General features: G+C 38.4%; 1 protein-coding gene and 1 long non-coding RNA gene across 7 annotated transcripts in view; one reads left to right on the forward strand and one right to left on the reverse strand.

The window, feature by feature from the left end:
* The first annotated feature begins 4,999 nt into the window (after positions 1 to 4,999).
* On the forward strand, positions 5,000 to 13,933 carry CFAP161 (cilia and flagella associated protein 161). 2 transcript variants are annotated; one of them, XM_009681590.2, is made up of 7 exons: positions 5,000 to 5,291; positions 5,410 to 5,499; positions 5,664 to 5,902; positions 6,916 to 7,000; positions 8,700 to 8,858; positions 9,998 to 10,071; positions 10,977 to 13,933. In XM_009681590.2, the coding sequence occupies exons 1-7, from the start codon at positions 5,034 to 5,036 to the stop codon at positions 11,185 to 11,187; spliced, it is 1,116 nt and encodes a 371-aa protein (XP_009679885.2). In that variant the 5' UTR covers positions 5,000 to 5,033; the 3' UTR covers positions 11,188 to 13,933. The 2 variants fall into 2 exon arrangements, with proteins under 2 accessions (XP_009679885.2, XP_068813897.1); XM_068957796.1 differs by lacking the exon at positions 8,700 to 8,858.
* Positions 13,934 to 14,029: 96 nt separating this feature from the next.
* The window catches only part of LOC138068841 (uncharacterized), a 43,900-nt gene continuing 37,596 nt past the window's right edge, over positions 14,030 to 20,333 (reverse strand). For all 5 annotated transcript variants that reach the window (XR_011143622.1, XR_011143625.1, XR_011143621.1 and 2 more), the window contains one exon: positions 14,030 to 19,899. This is a non-coding gene — a long non-coding RNA (uncharacterized lncRNA). The remainder of the gene's footprint in view (positions 19,900 to 20,333) is intronic.

Genomic DNA, 20,333 nt, shown 5'->3' on the forward strand with positions numbered 1-20,333 from the left:
CTTTTTGTTATACCAGAAATATTTAACTAATTCATGTTCTGTGGTATAAATACATAGGTCAGTTTCTGTTCCTTTTATTTTTAATAGCTTGTTTTATGTAGCATATAGATTCATTTGAGCCAAATTGAAGTATTTTGACCACTAAAACATTTCTTTACCTCTAAACCTTGACTACCACAAGTAAACTTCTGATGCGGGCCCAGTAGGACACCATTTCTAACAGGAAAATTTAGCCAAGGTCTGGAGATGTACTGACTTGCACCTCCAGTGTTATTTGTAAATGTCATTACTTTGCTTCCAGAGTGAAGCAGATATTTCCGCCATGGAAAAGGAAATGAATAAATTGTTTTCTATCTTAACGTTATCATCACAGAGAAGTAAAATCCAAACAGCAAGAAGCAACACAGTGATGCAAAGATTCAAGCACAGAGGCAATTCATAACAGAAGATAAAGATAATGCTGTAGGCAGGACTAAACAGGGAAGCAAAGGCAACTCTAAGCAGTATCTATTGTTAGCACTAAAGTGGGAAGAAACAGACAGCCTGGGTTCACAAGAGGTCATGCAAAAATGTTGTTTTTCAGTTTCAAGAGTAATAGTTCACATTCACATGACTGTATGTTTGAACAAACCCCAAAAGTCAAAATCAAAGTGAACTAAAATCATGGCATTTAGGGCTTTCCTTCTGCTGACATTCATGCTGTTGCTTTTTATATGCAAAAAAATGCTAACAAAACCAGCAAATTTCAAAATCTCAAGTATGAGTATTCATGGAAACCAAAGTTTAAACAGATCAGTAAACAAAAGAGACAATGACCTGATTTCCACCCTTTATAAATAGGACCACGCCCCACACACAGTGATTTTGTCTCAGTGATTTTGACTGTGGGCGATGACAGAACTTTGTAGTTCAGTAAGTGCAATGCACTCAATCTATTTGAAATGGGGTGCAACATCACTTCACAAAAGCCCCTTTCAGTAGAGCCCTGGCAAACAGCGCTTAAAATGAGCTGCTTGAGATCAAACCATATACGTTAAGAGACTACAAATTAAACATAAACTTTACACCTAGCTAATAATATGGCCAGTCTCCTCGTTCTGGTAACGATGCCTTGGACGAATCCTGCACAGCTTGAAAAGTATGAAGTTTTAAATTGCTTGAGGGTAGACATACATAGTGTACTGTGCTGCACAGAGATAAACATTACAACGTAAGAGGCAGCATAGCTTTGTTAAGAGACGTTTCTGCTTGGGCTAATAAACACAGTAGTCCTCATCAAAGCTATGTGGCCTACGCTGATGAAAGTATTCTGTTTGCATTATCCAGGATAGCTTTTTCAGAGTCAACACTGATCTCTCTGCAGCACTGGTCCTGGTAGGCATACTTTATTAATTTCCACGTTCTTTTTGTAAGTTACTGCTCCCGCAGTTACAACATTTTTCTGAGAGATTCAGAGCTCAAGTGGTTTTTCAAGCCCTCTTTCTGAATAAGATTCAACCAGGCAACGAGGTGAAAAACTTCAAATAGTTAGGATGACCAGTCATAATGAAATAGCTCAATCTGAAAAGAAATTATCCCCTTTTTAAATAATTTCTCAAAAGGACATGATTTTTACAGGTCTAAATTACAGGCCCGTTAGAATGAAAATACCATGGAGATCTGGGTAACTCAACCCATACTTTAATTGGTAAGTATTTGGCAGTCTCACGCACGTTGGAAATGATTTCCTCTTCCTTTCTTCTCTCTCCAGCAGCATCTTTTAGTTTTAAAGCACCAAATGAGTAATCAAAGCAATGCATGTCTTCAGCTAGATTTATATTGGGAAATTTTACACTTGTGTTCCTACATCAACATACTGCCAATACAGCACATGAGCATCTTGCACCCCTTTCTTATAAGAGGTAGACTGAGGTCTGTGTAATGCATTTCAGAAATTACTATACCATGAACAGGTTGCTTGCTCCTCGGAAACAAGCATTACAGGAAAACTCCGCATCAAAATTCACAACCAAAATGGAAAAACATCAGTACAAGTGTCTGGCAGAACAGCAATCCTTAAATCTTATCACTTAAACTATTTAATTCTTTTTGTGCTGTGAACAGATGAGTGCTTGGGGAATAAGTCAGAATAAGAAAGTGCAGTTACATTATTAAAAATAAGATTAATCATTTTAATAGTCAGAAGATTTAAAAAAAAATAAAAGGAAAGAAAAGCGATAGCTATGCTCTGATTTATAGCATGTGTCAGAATAATGCTAGAGTGGAAGAGTAAAATGAAAGGAGAAAAATGGTCCGGCAGAACATATGTTTTACTTCTATGCAGTATTATTTATTCTACATTGTTAATCAAATTTGGTGCTTTAATAATTTTTCTTTGAAGGGAAAAACAAAACAAAACAGGAAAAAAAGCAGATACCTTCCCAAGGCAGTAAAGGCAGGTATTAAAAATATTCTTATCAAAATGTATATGATTAAACAATGTTTTGGCATTTTTTTCACTATGAATAGAATTTCATAAACTGCTCAACAGCTCTACAAGTAAAAAATGTGTTTTCCACCATTAAATAAGGAGTTTTATGAACAGAAGCCCACTTGATGCTCTTGCCAACTACTTCTAAAGAAAGATGGCCTACCTTGTTCTTGGATTCTTGTTCCTATGCATTCAGACCTTGACCTTTCTGTCAGAGGAGTTATTTAGACAGAGAGCTAAACTGTGATTATTTGTACTATTGACGCATATCAACACATTTATATATTAAAAGTATTTTAAAAATGCTATATCTTACATGTTATGGAATCTTAAGGCAATTAAAAGCCTAACCAGTCCAGCCTTCAATGTAAGCTAATGGCCTAGACATACTACAGATAGCTCTACATGCTATTTTAGATCTTCTCAACCATCTTGTTCTCTTTTGTTATAAAAGGTAGAAAAGGGAGAGGAAAAAAAAAAAGAAAAGGGACAAGAACTCTGACTCTAGAACAGCAGGGGAAGAGTCAAGGGTCACTTCTTTACCTTGATGCAATTTGTTCTGTCTTCTCAAGTACGTTGAAAATGATGACTATACTTTTATTGCACATAGAATTAAATAAAAAAGGGAAATATGCATGCTTCCAATCATCCACATGTTTCTTTAAACCTAGTCAATTTGTATGCTGGCATATGTTAGCAGACAAAACCTTCACCAATTCCTTTACAAGCTTTTGTTCACACTATTTAACAATGCAAACGCTGGTTAGGAGCAAATGTAGAAGGTCAGAAGGAAACTGAGCTGATTTTAATATGCCTGCAATAAAGATTTTCAACTTACAAACACATATTTATAAAAAGCTTTTTTTGTTTGTTTTCAGGGGATACTATGCGATCCGAAATGAGAGCCTTCCAGGTGGCAAGGATAGTCGCTGCATTAGTCCCACTATGAGATGCACGGAAAAATTTCTGTAAACACATCTATTTTGGGTATACACACTTTTTAACATGTAATATTTGCATTAGAATATATAAGTAACTAAGTACAGTGACCTACAAGATAGTGTAGCATGCTCCAAAACTATGGAAAAATACTGCATATTCCACATTTTAGCTACATACACAGAGTGCAGGTGTTCATAATAATGTGGCTCAGGATGTTATATGCTAATATAACATAGGATGATTAGCTAGCAAATATTTATTAAAAAGTGGCTTCATTTTGAAACAAAAAAATCAAGAAGATTTGAAACTACTTAGAAAGTGCATATTCAGATAAGTGAAGCTTGTTGAATGCAAACACTTCAGTCTTCAAATCACATCTAATGCTTTCAGAATTTGTTGGCTTCTGGTATCAGGACAAGATAAACGACTTTTTCTGCCTATTTAAACAGTTGAGAAAATGAGACGCTCAGATTTCAGCATCTCTTCCAACACAGCCAGGTGCAGGAAAGTTTCATTTTCCTGAACGGGCCACAGAGTGGCGCTACTTGACCAAAAATGGATTTTGTCTTCTAAGGCTTTGGGTTATGCTGAATAGCTTTTTGCTTAATAACTTTTGGCATAAAAAGAAAACAGCCAGCTTTCATGTTGTCAAACTGTTGTCAAAACTCTGGCTGATGATAATGTGACGCCCCACTGCTCATACAAAAACCATTTTCTTTAAAGCTTTTTAAATTGTCCAGCTTACAAAACCTGCTTACAATATTAAGCTTACAAGATAAACCAGCCGGTTACAAAGGGATTAAACGTTCTATACAAGGATCTGCCCCCTCATTGAAAATCACTGGCTCAGGCTATCTAAAAAGTAAACGTAGAGCCTATCCACTTAGCTTATCTTGTCCAACTTCAAAACTAAAATAATCACTAGCCAAAACCTTTGTTATCAAAGCGTTCCCCTCGTACATTCATCCTGTTTACCAATACTGCAGCGTGAGCACCACGAACACCTCCGAAACGTTAACGTGATGCGCCTCCTCGACGTAAAGTCTCATTCCAGGACTATTCAAGTCTTACCATTCATTCACGATTAAAGAACACCGAATTTAAAGCCAGCACGTTTTGACTCAAATTCTTGGAAGTTCAGCACCTTCCACGTGCGCGGCTACAGCACCCCGCGGCGGAGGGGGGATCGCGCGTCCCGCCACGCTTGGCGTTCACCTGCACCCACGGCGCGGCCCGCCAACGTCGGCCTCCCCGCGGCCCCTCAGCGCCTCGGGCGGCGACCAAGGGTCCCAGCGCACCTCCCGCCTCTCCAGCTCCTCTCCGACCAGGGCAGGAGTACAACCCAGCCCAAACGAATGGGGCATTGATTTAGTCATCTATTTATTTATTCGCAGCGGCCTGTCTCTGCCAGCCGCTGCTTCGGCAGAGGCGCTCCCCAGAGGCTGCCAAGCGAAGCAGCTTGCTCCTTTCTGCCCGTGCGCCTTGCAGCTGCCCTAGGCCGCAGTACCCCACGCCGGGAAGCCTGCCCTCCCCGCGGGGCGCGCCGGGGAGGAGGGGTGGGGGGCGGCAGTCGCTTTTCTGAACTTGTTTCAACGCCTACAGCCGTTCCTCCCCGCCCGCCATGGCGGCCGAGGTCCCCCCCAACCCCCAACCGCCCTCGGGCGCGCGCCCCGCCGGGGCCGGAGGAGCCCGCCCCCTCCGCCTGCTCGCCCCGCTCATTGGTGGGCTCTGCCGCGGCAGCGTCCAATGGCTAGCCAGAGCGGTCCCCATGGCGACGGTCAACTCTGAGCGGCCTCGGCGCCGGGTGCCGCCGGCCATGGCCGCCTACAGCCCCGGGGTGCTCGTCGGCAACTGGAGCGAGGACGCGGCGCTGGCCGAGGTGCGCGCCGGCCCGGGGAGCCTCCTCTCCTCTCCTCTCCCCTTCCCTTTCTTCCCTCCCCTCCCCTGCTTCCCCTCGGCGCTGGCTAACATGTCTCCCCGCTGTCCTCGGCGAGCAGGAGCTCTTGGAGGATTTTCGGCGGAAGAGGGAAGCCGGAGAGCTCTTCACGCAGCGCTGCCAGAAACTTCAAGATAACCTCTTAAAGAAGGTGACTCCGCAAGGAAGCTGCTGGCAGCTCGCTGCGGCTTCCACAGCGGTTTGCTGGTGCTCTTTATGCATCACCGACGCTGTGGCTTCGCATTTTATGTACTCAACGACTTCTGATTTTAAGTTCACGTGATTCTGTATTAAATGACGTATGTTTTAAATTAGGTGAAGCTGTCGCTGCCTAAGGATGGATTTGTCCATTTTGGAGACACTGTGATGCTTCTGAGCCCGGACAACAACAAATCCTGGATGGAGAATTACCCTGGAGTGTGCGGCAAGCTAGTGTTGGCCGTTAACCTGGACGAAGTTGCCATGTTTACGGCCGAATCACTGCGAGCACCCTGTGGAGTTAGTGCAGTCAAAAGCATGGACCCAGTTGGTCGAAATACTTTTTGTATCTTAAGGTTTGGTACCTTATTTGGAGTTGTTCTTAAGTATTATGTTAGATTTCAATACCTTATTTTGAGAAATATGAAGTGGAGTTTACTAGTTTGCAAAAGAATTTGAGTGATGTTAATCTACTGAAGACAGACTCCGAGTTATGCATTGAGCCCGATTCTCCTCTGCATATTTCTGTGCATAACTCCAAGGAAGCTGCAAAGACACCAGTACAAAACTGGTGTGTAAGCAGAATCCAGTTCAATGTATCGTTTAGTAAGCTCTGCAGCTGTTTTTAACACTCTCATATTTCAGCTATAGAGCTCTACCTATTGCACATATTTGACAACAGTAATAGTGCTTAAGAGTACAAGCTGACCCTGATTCAGCAAAACGCTTTGGGTTAGACCTATTAAAGTATTTTGATGCCACAAGCACATTTTAGGCCTTGTAGAACTGCAATCAAAATGCCATGAAATCCCTCATTAACGGACTACACAGTTCCTCAGCTGCGCAGGTTTTGACCCTGAATATACCCAGAACAGGCTGGCCCATAATTTGGTGATTCTTTAACGTAAAACGTAGAAATGATCCTAGAAGAAGGGATATACCAGCATACACATGTAATGAACCAAATTACTAAATATGCATTACATGTATTAATAGCAACATACATTAAGTTACAGGGAATCGCTGTTCTGCTTTCAGTGTGTGATTTTTGAGATGCATATATTAAGTACGTTTTCCAGGGGGACTCTGTGCTGAATTCTGATTGATTTATTTCAATGGATGTTATTTTTCCAGTAGGTTAATGAATGCATCTTAAAAAGTAATCAATGCAGTCTGAATTTCTATTCTGTTAAATATTTTAACCAGTAAATTATCTATGAAACAACTTTTCAATTAACACATTTTATCTATTTTAAAAAACAAACTTAATACAAAGTGGTATCACAAGACCTACTTATAGGCCTAAACACAAAAAAGATCTATAAAGTGATATATTTGAATTTCTTTTTTTCTTTTTTTATTCTAACAGTGTTGATGGAGGTGCGGTGGGTGAACCCATTCGATTTGGGCAAAAATTTGGTCTTGGGGCAACAGGGGGGTTTTCTGATCAAACGGTAAGTCAGTGAAGTTGTAAATGTAAATGGTAACGTATACTGAGGGGGTGCATTTAGTTACCATTTATCAAACTATTTGTACCGTGGTTCAACATCTTAACTGTACAGAACAGATTCAGGATCATACTTAGATCGACTTTATTCTGGGGTAATGCTGTGATACCTTCACTGAAAAAGCTTTTTTTTTTTTTTTTTTGGACAGTAATAACATTAATGCTATAAACTTGTAACAAAGAAGAATTTCTTAGTGCTGCTAGGCCTTCTGCTTTTAACTCATGAGCCCCTAATGGAAAGGAGCTGAATGAAAGTGATCTTAGCTCAGAAACCTGCTAAGAAAGATTTCAAACAGGCTTTGATGGTCTCTGCCCTGGACTTTGAGAACAGATGTAATCTATTTAAAAACAGATCCTAATATTGATCTTAATGTAGTTTATCCTTCTCATTGAAGAAACAGTATGGAGAAGTAAAGAACTAAAGAAGTGGGGGGAAAGATAGGGAAGAAAGAGTAACTGAGGGAGACAAAAATGAGGAAGAGAAGTGATAATAAATGAAGTGGCTGAAGGCCAGGCACATGGACCAATTTAACTTCCCTTTTTATACCATTTTTTAATCATATAAATTCCAATTGGGAATTCCCTTATGGAAAACAATTTGAAAACAATTTGAAAACTATTTAATGTATTTTGCTCTTTAGTCTGAAATACTGAATTTAACTTTTTATAATTTTGGCCACCCTTCCCTCCTGCTACATATTCCTTACTTACATACTCTTATTTTTATTTATTTATATATAATTAACTGTATTACAAATGCTTGTCAGTTATGTACTATATATCTAACATATATAAGCTAACTTATTCTTGGTAGCATAATAAGGCACAAGCAACTTAAAACGGTAAATACTGATTTTTGTGCATGGTTCCTTTATTTAGTTGTCTCTATTGAAGATAAACATACGTCCAAAACATAGTCCTGTCTTATGATTAAATAGCTTAAAGCAGTTGGGATTTTTCTCCTGACCATTCATGACAAGCAAAACCTATTTAGAAAGTTTATGCAACTTTCCTAGGATCAGGTATGCAGGCCAAGAACACTATCAGCCGGAATGACTGGATAAGAGAGATTGGAGGAGAAAAAAGGAGGGGGGAGGGGAGAAAAAGGAAATTAAAAATATCTCATGAAACACTAAAAAGTCCATCATTACAGGAAGAGATTTTACAACTTTTTCTTTAAATGAATTCAAAATGACAAGATGTCATTTCTTGTGAAGAAAAAGCTATATTCTGTGTATGAAGTAATATATTATTCTGTCATTCAGAGGTAGCAGATTTCTATTAAATGTTAACATTGTTTCTCTTCATAAGTTAGAAGTGAGTAAGATATTATACGTGTGTACACACTCAGAATAAATCACCACAAGTATGATAAAGCTTTCCCTCTCATCAACCACTTTGATGAGAGAGAATCTTTGGAATGTAAATTCAATTATAAATTAGTATTCATCGGTTTAGTTTGAGAAAAGCTACTTCGTGAGTTTATCAACAATATCAAATCTAAGTTAGAGTTTTTGAATGTATAACTTGATTTTGACAGATTGATTTTTCATAAGCAAATAGATAAGATTTTGTGTTGAAATTTTTTTTAGTTATCTATCTTGTCTTATACTTACATTCTCCTTAATGTATGTTTCTGTTTGCAGTTATATCTAGCAAGTGACCATAAATCATTTCTAAGATTTGCTAAAAAATCTTACCTTCAGCAAGTATTTTTGACAGATGAACTTTCCTATTTGACTCGCTGGCATGCAGCATTCCTGGATCCACAGCTGCGTCTTGAATATGAAGGATTTCCAGTTCCTGTAAGAAACTAAAACTAGAAAATGTTATGAGGATTTAATTAAAACCACAGATTGACTTCTTAAAAGAAATTTGAGTCCATTTTATTCACATCTTTCCTTATGTAAAATCTGAATTATAATTTAAGGAAGGAGGAGAGGGAAGGAACAATATGTTTAAATAGGGAATCTGGATATACAGCTGTTGGGTTCTAATGCTCATTTTGACAGCGATGCTCAATTTTTCTGACCAGAATTTTCAAAGATGGAGGTTTAGTTTGGACGTCGCACGTTTTGAGGATACAGCACCGGGAATCTGAATTTCAGGATATCCGAGCTCTCAGAATTCCATTTCCACTGATAGGAACCGTGATTGCTTAAGACTTCTTTACATTAAACTTAAAACGCTCAAAAAATCAAGGCATTGGAATAAGTGGCTGCTTTTCCAAATGTGTTTTTTTAACCTTTTGTAAATACATTAAACAGATGTAGTATTTTCCTGTTCCACATGGCTGCTACGCTCTCTGCAGTGCTATGTGCCTAGCAAAATATCACAAATATAACTCTTCCTCTACCACCTTGAATTGTGACTCATATAAATGAACTAGCTCTCTAATATACACATTCAAAATTAAGTAACTAATCTTACTACAATTACAGTGGTAGTAAACGGGATTACGAAAGATTAATTCTGTTTAAAAAAATCGTAAATTAGTAAAATATAAAATTCTAGACTGTGTCACAAAACCATCCAGATCTCTCATCTGGCAAATATATCCAGCGTAAGAGGAATGACCTTGATGGCACAGGCCACTGGAAAGACTCTCCACTGCTTGCTTGATTTTATTTATTTATTTATTTTCTCTCTCCTTCTAGTGCCCAGCACAAGGGAGTGGAGTGGAATGTATTGGACAGGAGAACGTATCTGATCTGAGGACTGAGCATTTGGCTAGTCTGAGCTGTTAAGACAGTTTTGTTGAGAACCGACAGGGTGTAAAATACCACACTATCAAATGCACAGCAGTCCCAGAGCAATACAGAGGAGTACAGACTTACATTAAGGCTGCTAGCAGATTATATGTAGTAAACAAAAGCATTTAATTTGAGTAAGAATGGTTAACATGACTTCACATGGCTTTTCTTGTTCTTTTTTCTTTCCCCAGGCAAACTCTAACATTATTATTACTCATTGCCATACTAATCAGAGTTTGGCTGTTCCAAGGAACTTTTGCATAAGGTAAGAATAATTTTTATAACGGACAGGGATGTGCATAATTATTGCCAACTCAATACATCAAGAACTACTGTAAAAAACAAGATGGTTGCTTTAGGCACACACTGAGGAAATGGAAAAGAATGCAGAATGCACGTTTTACTTTCACCTGTTTTATTACTGGACTGTAGTGTGTGACATCTTGATCATGCAGACAATCAGCCCAGTTTCATTCATATTTTTTTTGTATAACTCATGTCACATCATGTTTCCAGCATTCCCTGTTTTCTTGGTGGTTCTCTTTTTTAATATCCTGAGCAATTACAGTTATTTTTTGAAGACAAAATAGGATGCTAAGAAGCATAATGAGTAAGGGAACTAAATAAAAACTTAGTGCATAAAAACATACGCAGCTTTTGTCCACATGAATCTCACAATAAACTAAAGTTAATCCAACAATTCAAGTTAACATGCATGAATTGAATTAGTATTGACTAAGCATTGTTATGGAGTATCCCAACTGCTCCGCATTAAATTCCGAGCAAAATTCCACCGAGAATTTGTATCAGGTAGTTGAAGCTGAAGCAAGGCCTGGTAGGCTGAGGTTGAAATGGTCAAGTAGGCACAATTTTCCTCAGTCAGAGAGAATAGTGACTGACCTAAAAGGATGAATATTGAGTCAGTGTATCAGTGCCTTAAACCAACAGGGCTTCTTCAGCCCTGGATCTAGAAAGATGGCATTTCCCCTTTTATTTCAAATCTCTGAATTATTAATAAGAAATAAAGTGGGATGTCTCTGTGAGTGTTTCTGTTAAGGGTCTGATATTAGAAAGCGCGTGGTGATGTTTCTTAATAATGCAGACTTGCTGAATTGTTGTGCATGTTTATTCTTCCCTTTCCCCCTCCCTTTTCCTTTTTTGGCTTTACAGGTCTTATTTTGGAATGGAATATGAAGTAGTTTGTCACACCTATCTGAACTCCCATAAAGCTGAAGAAGATAAGAATTATTGGGTAATAGTTACAGGAAATCCCAGTGATGAGGAAAGTACTATGATTGATAGACCCGACCCTCACTCAGAGGGGATCAGAAAGAAGAGTGACTTTCATGAAAAGACACAGAATATAAAAATCCCCGATTAGAACCTACAAAGGTTGATGAGATTGATTCCTGTTTTTTTCTGTTTAGATTTTAATTCTACAGATGTTTATTTTAAAAACAGAAACGGAAGTCTATCCTTAGTAATATAACATAATCTCACTAACTCATTAAGGTTGTACAGTGGGCAATAATTGTCTAATCAAATGTGATGAACCATGCACAACCTCAAAAATCCATGAATCAAGAAGGGCTCATTTTCCCTTTTCCACGTTCACTGATGCCAAAAGATGTCAACATCCAGTAAATCTAATACGTTTGCAATAAAATACTGGCCTTCAGAGGTATTTAGCCAATTCTTCCAAAACCAAACCTGCATCTCCTTTTTTAAAAAGAATGAGTGTACACTTAAAAAGTAGAATCATGCCAGCTATCATGGGACACTTTGACATTTAAAGGTGATCTGAGAGAACTTTGTGCTAAACACAGCATGGAGCAAGCTCAGCAACCAATGTTACCGATTAAAAAAAATCAAAAGTGAGGTCTCAGTATCTCAAAATTGGCTTCAAATTCATGAGAAATATAATAAAGGTGTAAATTGATTTTCTTTACCTTTGTCCATGTGTGTCTAAACTTTTAAGTGCTAAGTACTCTGAATGCTTGACCACAGTGATGCAGCCTGAGAACTTCTGACAACCTTTTCCAAAGTTGCAAAGCTTGCATTACCACGCTCCGTTTGCCTCCCGCCCTCAGAATTTGTTCATTCATAATAGTTTCAACCAAGTTTGACAGCAAGGTAGAATTCCCAAAGAAAACGAAGTTTTCTATAAGTTTCCTGAAAATACATGCCAAGGTAGAAGAGGCATGAGAGACCCTGTAAGTTTGTCCAATAAGAAAAATATTGTAGCCCATGTTCATACCTAATTAGAGACTAGAGATTCCACTTGAAAGAAAATTATTATAAATGGCCCAAGCATGGCAAAAGTTTCAGCTGGAACTTGCATTTTTCTTAAATACCAAAATCAATCAAGCATGAGACACAAAGACAGGGAAAACAGATATCATTACTTTATAGCGCTACCTGTCTTTATATGGAAGTTGAAACTGCACCACAGAGAATCTTCTTAAAGTACAGCACACCATTATATCCCTTTAGTAAAATTACACATATATCTGTTCCATTTTATAACTGTATCAGCACCATAAAGGAACAGCAGGCTGTTTGTGCACATCAATTTAAGTAAGGGAATTTCGGAGTAAAATACTACGTAAATCTCTGTTCTTAAAAAGGATTCCAAAGATCTTAAATGTTCATGAAGGTCAAACAAAACTTTTTAAGTTTTACTGAAACAAAAACACTAAACTTTCACAAAGGAAGGGACTGAACCAAACGTGATGACTTCCAACTCTGTCCCAGGTAGACTGTCAGTTTCAAACCCACTGGCAAGACTTAAAAACCATTTGCCTTTACTCAATATAAATAAATTCAGCAGACTGCAGAATAGCCTAACTAGCACTTGGCATATAGAGTCTCAGAGCAGGAGACAGATTACAGTTCTATGAGCTACAGATCTGCTGTGGAGGAATCACAGAAGACATTTTTTGAGTCACATTCTCAGTGTGTGAGCCTTGATAGGTCTTTTATTGGTGGGGTTATGCTATTTTGAATCTGGCCAATTTAACAGCCTTTTTCCATTGGGTTAATTGTAAGAAACAAGAAGAGGCCTTAAACCAAAACCAGTGCTGAAACAAAGCTTCATGCGGATTCATGCAGAAATGAGAACTGTGTAGGCAGGGAGCTTGGCTGGCTAAAGTTGTGGATAGGAGTGTTTGTGTGACTGCATGTGCATGGGAGAGAAGCAAAACAAGTTTTGTACAGTCTTAAAGCAAAACTAGAGATGAGCAGATACAGAAATGAGTGCAGAAATAGACAGGTGCTGGTTAAACGTGGCTGGCTTGGAGCCTCTTGGGTGTTTTTTCTGATCATTCTACAGTTGGGGGAAATAAGCAGGATTGTTGGAAAAATGCTGGGTTATTTTGCTGTTGGAACATAAACAGGACTGTATAAACAACTCCTAATTCCATTATCTATTTTCCTTCTTAAGTAATACAGTTTTAAGGCTACAGATTTATGCATAGCTTCTTATGGCACATAATACATGTCTATAATTCAGTTGATTTATTATGTTACATTTATTATGTTATATTTATTATGTTTATTATTATTATTTATTATACAGACATTGATCTGTTACCCTGTTTTTCTTTTAAAATGTTTTTTAGCAGTTCTTAATGTTGTCCACAAGATGGCACCAGTTTTTCTAAACAGAGCAATTATTGCTACATATGTAAAACAGTCTGAAATGTTTAAATCCAAATTAATCTCTGATACAATGCCACAAAAGCTAGCCATATTAAATCAGGCTTGAATTCTGGACTAGGAAGTGTGATTAACGCTTTATCCTGTTTCTAGAAAGCAAAGCTAAGTTAGTTAAGCAACAAAAGTGGATAGAAAAATGTGTAACATTGCATACAATCAATTTCTTAAACAAAACTAACTGGAATATTTATTAATTTGTAACCAAAACTTATTTAGAGGAAATTATAACCCTTTTCCTTCATTTTCTATGTAAAGAAACAAAACCTGCTGTATCTGGCAAATGATGCATGCATTTATAGGGACACTGTTATTACCTACTCCAGCTTGTAGACATTAAAATTCTGCATGTTTTCACAACATAGATTTACATAATTCTTAGATTTCGTACACAATAAAATAGACAAACTCAGGCTGCATGTGTGCACTGCATTGTTCCTAATTTGATCACTGTGGATATTTATGGTTTAGAAAAAAAAAAAAGGTATTGAATATTAGCTCAGAATCTGAACGATCCTGATACTGCCACTTAGTGGCACAACGTGAGTTAATGGACAGGGTAATGGAGAAATGAACCATGCTCCAAACCTGACTATTGTGTAACTGGGCAGGCACTGTATTTTGCTTGTCCCAGTTTTGCAGTCTGTGAAATACGGACAGCAATGCTTGCCTCTTTTGCAAAGCACTTTGAGATATATCAATGAAAAGCAAGATAACATATTAAGAAAGCTTTTAATGCATTGTCCAAATTAGACTCAATAAGAACATGTCCACAAAGTACATTGTGGTCAGATAAAACGCACTTTGCTCCCATTTCAGGCAGCTCACAAGCTGTTAGCATGAACTTGAGCCTGAGAGCTATTAGTCCCTGCTGAGGGACAATGTGAAATTAGTTCAGATTCAGTGCTATGCTAATATAGCTTTTTATAAGTCTAAGGGACAGAGAGAACTCATTTGCAACTGCAAATATTACACGGTGTAGACATAAGCCATACAGTATTGAAGTCAAGAAGAGGTACAGAGAATTCAACGAATCAGCAAAGAAAGGCCTCATCCTCTTAGTTAACTAACACAGAGGTAATGCCAGAAAATGAAAATCCAGCTTTACACCTGCCTTTTCACTTTCTCTCTCTTGCATGCTCCTCCAACTCATATTTCACATCCCCTCTCTTCTCTGCCACGTCTTCTAGTCAAAAGTTACTAATTTGCAATGGTTATAAAGTGCTCTTCTGGCACTTAGCACAAGTCCCTGGTCCCTCACTCTAATCATACCAGTATCTTCAGAGGCTGCTTTTCCTTTCAGTGATTGGCATGAGGTATTGTTTTGGCTCAGCGAGCTGACCAGAGGAGGAGACCATAAGCAGAATTAGTAACTGGGTAAGACATCTGAAAAAAAAACATAGAGAACATTACGATAGGAAATTCCACACAGCAGTGGAAGAAAATATTTAAGCACTGGAAAATTTGGCAGAGTTGGCAGGTAAGAGGGTGATTTTGATAACATCTGTGCCCATTCACCTTAAGTTAGTATTGCACATCTGTTGTCATTTGGGGGAAGGGGTTTCTTTTAAGACCATAGGTGTTGCTTTAGAAAGCTTTGGACTTTTTAATGCATGAAAATTAAACTAAGGGGGACATGGAATAAAAATATGCAAGATATGAAATGCAAAATACATCAAATACAGGTGGAAATTAGGAAATCTCTATGTCATTTTGTCAGCTACACCTCTAGCTTTGTTCCATTTTAGGCTCTGTCCCAGCTCTTGCCTCCACTCTCTGTCTGACCTGCCCTCCTTAGTTTCCTTGTCCACAGGCAGTGTACGGAGGGCAAGCCACAGCCTACTAGCTCCCTTCTTCATGCTGGCTGGCTTCATCCTGGAAGCAATAAAAGGGAATCTAATCTTCAGTACTGCATTCCTTTAGACAAGAGGAGTGAAAAGACCTGTCACCTTGCTGGATGTGTACTATTTCTGCAGGAATAGGAGCAGCCATAATAATGCCAACTACATGATTTGCATGGTAGGTGTAGCCTTGCTTCTAGTGAGAGAAGCACCTTGCCATCGGGACAAAGGGAAAGACAGACTCCTATTTTATTTGAGAGTCAACTGTGAGTATGGAGGATATGTAATGAAGCAATTGGCACTTGTCTGTCTTATTTTTTTCCACTGGTAGGCTCACACAAGGCAACATCTTTTATGCCAGAGAACAGAATCGGCACGGCACTAGAAAGCGCTGTCAAAACAGAGTCTCTCCAGAACTTTCTGTATCTTTTGGCAAAGGAGGACTCTACGTACAGCAGAATAGGTACAAACATTAAAAAATGCCTGATGACATTAATACCCACGTTTGCTGATGAAATTAATTCATGTACAAGCATCTCTGTTCTCTCTCCATATATTTATATATGAGAAGCTCAGAGAGCTTATTTCCAACATCTGTTAAATGGTGCTTCATACAGTAAGTCAAAACAAAACTAAACAGACCATCCAGTCACAGGCCAGCTAGTATATATGTTTCTATAATGCTGGTCTTGTTTTAATTATAGACTCCTTGGGGCAGGGACCATATCTTCATTTTTTTTCCAAATACAAACAATTACAGCAGAGATATTCAGCAAGTAATAGCCTAAAGCTGTTACTGAAAGTAGTCACATGATGACGGGAAATCCAAGCAGACCTGCTGCAAATAACCAGAGATACAGGCAAATGAAATCCACGCATAAAACAGCACCAACTAGTAAACTCAGTGTGGGGTATGAAGATGCAGCTGCCCAAGCAATTCTGACGTTAATAGGAGCTGCTAGGAGAAGAGCCCACAAACCACAGTGCTGTCCCTGTGGGTCTGACAAACCCACAGAGGGGAGAAGAATTATACATGGCAGTATTTATTTTTATATATATATTTAGTTTTTAATTATATGGTATAACATTTAAAAATACCTAACCAACTTTTAGCATAAGTCCAATTTCCAAAAGTGACAGCAGTCCTGAGAAACTGGCTTCTTCTGCAGCTTGTTCATGTTAAAACTGTTAGGAGTGAGGTGGTACACCTCTTCGAAGATCTGGGTCTAACAAAATCAGTTTTGAAAATGACATTTAGCTGTTTCTGAAAATGTAACCTCTAATGTTTATAAAAACCTTGACTCTCTAAGCAAAATGAAAGCAAGGAACTAGTGAATAAGCATAGTACTGAATTAAGGCTTGGGTTATTTTTCCTTTATAGAAAATATTTAACAAAACTCTTAAAACTCCTAAAACACTATTCAGCATGGATTATTGTTATACGGCCTCTAAAAGATTAAATACAGCAATTTGTGAAATCCACATCAGACAGCAGTCTCTGTCTTTCCTTCCTGGTTTCCTGCCACTACTCCTGTTTGGGCTTTCTGCCTCTTCCATATCCTGAAGAAACAACTGAGCAGTTGTTTGGGGAAAAGTTTAAGGTTCATCAGCTTTTCCGGTCTTTTTGCTGACAATTTTGGCAGCATCAGTTTAGCCAGAACACCCAAGATGTATTATAGCCTTGCAGGGAGTTTAAATGACCATGAAAAGAGGCATATTTTGGCATATATATATTTTTATATACATATATATACACACACACACACACACAAGAGGCACTTTAACGCTGACACAGCAATAACGTGGAATAATACATCAGTTCAGTGCATGCAGGAGAATAATCTTTCATCACCTGAAAAATATTAATTAATTTATTCTGAAACCTTTTAAGAAGGGAATCTCAACTTTAGACTGTGGCGAAGCAGACGAGGGTGGATAGGAGCACAAACAACTGCATTTTCTTCACCTAAATTCTATCACTGCATGAACTAATCAGTTCTTCCAGCGTAATCTTGAGTGCTTGTGGGGAAGCTCATACTGAAGTCCAATAATAAAAGGCTTCAGGGCATCACATAGTAACCTAGAATAACAGTTTAGCTACAGTGACTGCTTCACTGCACCCCCTTTCTTCTTCTCCATCACCCTTCCCCAGACACATTTTCTGCTTCAGTACAATTCTGTCCCCAAACCCAGCTGACCTCAAGTCCTACTCATAGCCTCACAGAGAAGGTAAGAAGTTTCCCAGAGATGGGCCAACTTATGAGCTGTGCTCTTTCTTCTTCCTGAGCCAGTCAATGGGATAATTCTCATTGGAACATGCTGAGTAGGAAGACTTATTCCTTATTTACTTCTTCCTTATTACAAGAAAAGCTACTTTAATCACAGTGGCATAAATTTTGAGATAAAGTCCTGATTTATGTTACTTTTTTCTTTTTCTTTTCTGAATTTGCTGCAGAAAGAGCAGAGCTCTTCAAAACCTTCTCACTGAAACAGCAGGTTTGGATCAAACCAGAAATTCTGGCAAAAGTCACCATACTGTACAGGAATATTCATGGCTAACAAAATATTTTTGACCTGAAATCAAACAAGTGTTATTAATTTTGGCAGGATTTTCTTTTTTCAGTTCCTATGGTACTAGCAAAAGAGTTTTTAGGAGTCCCAAACCGGTACAGTTGAATCCACCAGCATTCAGACTCTATCACAGAATGAGCAGCTTGAAAGGTAAATACAGAAGTGCCTCCTGCTTTGTTGCCTAGAGAGGGGAAGCCCACCAGGAAAAAGGGGAAGATCTGACTATGAAAATGCAAACCTCATAGACTTACATCAGTTGAACATGGCCTAGCAAGGTCCTAAAGAGAGGTGTTGCTGTAATGTCTTTTGTAAGCACCGAGGCAAGCAGCAGGGGATGAGGAAAGGTCATCCAGTAGTTAGGTGGTCTAAAAGCCTAAAGTTACATGGCATAACAAATTCCTGATCATCCCCACTGTGAAGTAAAACACATCTTAAACCATAATTATTACAAAAACGGGGGTGGACTAATTTCCTATATATATGTCTATGTACATGGTAAATTACTGCAGCTCAGGTGAGGGGCAGTAACTCTGTCTCCTTTGTTTTTATGGCCCTCCCTTAGACTGGTGATCATAGTTTCTCTACTCTTTACCTCTGCTACTACCTAGACCAAAAATTCCCTGTGTTTCAGCATTGTATCTCTGATAACAGTTGCAAACAAAGTAAAAACTTCCTCCACTACGTTAGCTAATACAGGTAATAGTATTCCATTCCCCATTTTGCCATAAATGTATCATGTGCCTTTCCGTACCTCATTTACCATATCTGGGCACAAGCCTCCCTCCCCCTTAAACGGGAATAGCTCTTTTCCAAAGGAAGCAAATAAGACTTACTTTGTGGATGTCTACCAGGCTCTCATATGAACAGCAAAGAAATGTTACAAAGAAATGTTATTGCTATTCATAAATGTCCCGGCATTCTAAAATTTATCATAAAAGTTGTCTGCATAACTTTAGTGTCAGATGGCACCAAATTTCATAGGTATAATTAATAATAATATTTATGACGTCTGTCACGGCAAAAATGTTACCCTACTCTGGATCTACTCTCTTTTCCCCACGTTCCTTTTTCAGATGCAAGTGATAAGTTTGTTTAAAAGAGGTCCACATAGGTCTCTCAATGATTAAAGTACATGACCTTTGATATGACATAATTTATTGTTCTCACTGCTCATTGAAAATTTTGAAGCTTTCAGGAGCCCTTGTATTTCAGCATTTTCCTCTGTCCTATGCTAATTAATATCTAACTGGATATATCAACTGATTGTGCCGTGTTAGGCAGTTATGGAATTTTGTCCTGGAGCGCTAACTGATTTTAAACAGTATCGCGCTTTGGGACTAGTGAATGGCTTCTACTGAATACCCGGCTTTACATAGCATTCTGAAACACCAACACAAATTCCTGCTTCCTATGAAATTAGCTTAACAAGGATTTGGGGAGTAACTATTTGCACTGTATAGCTGATATGTGCAACCTTTTCATCTAAGCAATTATTTCTGAGAACAGAACATTCATTCACGACAAAAAGAACCGAGGCAAAGTTGATTTATACCGCATATTTGGCCTGTTACACCACACAACCATTAGCTGTTTGGTTTTAGAGGTTAAGTGTTATATATAAGCCAACAAGTGGTGAAGGTTTTTTGGTCAGCTCGTGTAACCTATAGCAATTTTTAGGTTTTCTGCAATAGTACAAGGTTCATATTGTAAACAAAGATGTTAATTCAGAGTTGGTATAAATGGACAATAACAAATTTTCAAACACATTTGAAATTAGTTCATGAGCAGAACATATTGACCTGCTGGGTAGGGCAATTTTTCTAAATGAACAGTGTAATTAAGCAAGGACAATTCTCCTGTGTAACTGTCATGAAGAGAGTATTCATCAGCTGGAGTTCTTTTGCCTGCAACATAGCAGCATCCTTGGCTGGGATGGGCTTCCTGGGTGTGGGACAACGAAGCTGAAACTGAATTGAGAGACAATGAAAAGAGTTCTTAAAGAGCTCTGAAAACATGTCCATGAAAATCAAATTGCAAAGTAAAAGAAGAACATAAACTAAGGCTGTTCAGAATGTATTTAAATTTGCAGGACTATTTGTCCCTGGGAAGAATCCAAGATGATATTGAGCTTCTACATGTGAACAGAGGTAATTTTCTTTGTAGAAATAAACAACGATCATCTTTCCAACCCAGTAGTCAAAGACAGCCATAGTTATATTTTTCAATAACAGTCTATGAATTTTACCCATGATCACACTTTTCATTTGAAAGATTGTTTTAGATATTAAAAAAAAAAATCATTGCAACAGTTAGTGACAGTTTGCCTCATGTAATTCCTCTTCCTACAAAAAGATCCTGGTATGATAAATCCACTAGTTACAGAATAACATGCATACTGGTT

This window comes from Struthio camelus, chromosome 12 (assembly GCF_040807025.1).
Source record: "Struthio camelus isolate bStrCam1 chromosome 12, bStrCam1.hap1, whole genome shotgun sequence".
NCBI lineage: Eukaryota > Metazoa > Chordata > Aves > Struthioniformes > Struthionidae > Struthio > Struthio camelus.

What these genes read in the sequence shown, in the direction of transcription:
- CFAP161 (XM_009681590.2), top strand. Translation starts at nt 5,034, where the DNA reads ATGGCGGCCGAGGTCCCCCCCAACCCCCAACCGCCCTCGGGCGCGCGC. An exon ending in AGGACGCGGCGCTGGCCGAG is followed by an intron (nt 5,292 to 5,409) that starts GTGCGCGCCGGC and finishes CTCGGCGAGCAG; the next exon opens with GAGCTCTTGGAGGATTTTCG. An exon ending in ATGAAGGATTTCCAGTTCCT is followed by an intron (nt 8,859 to 9,997) that starts GTAAGAAACTAA and finishes TTCTTTCCCCAG; the next exon opens with GCAAACTCTAACATTATTAT.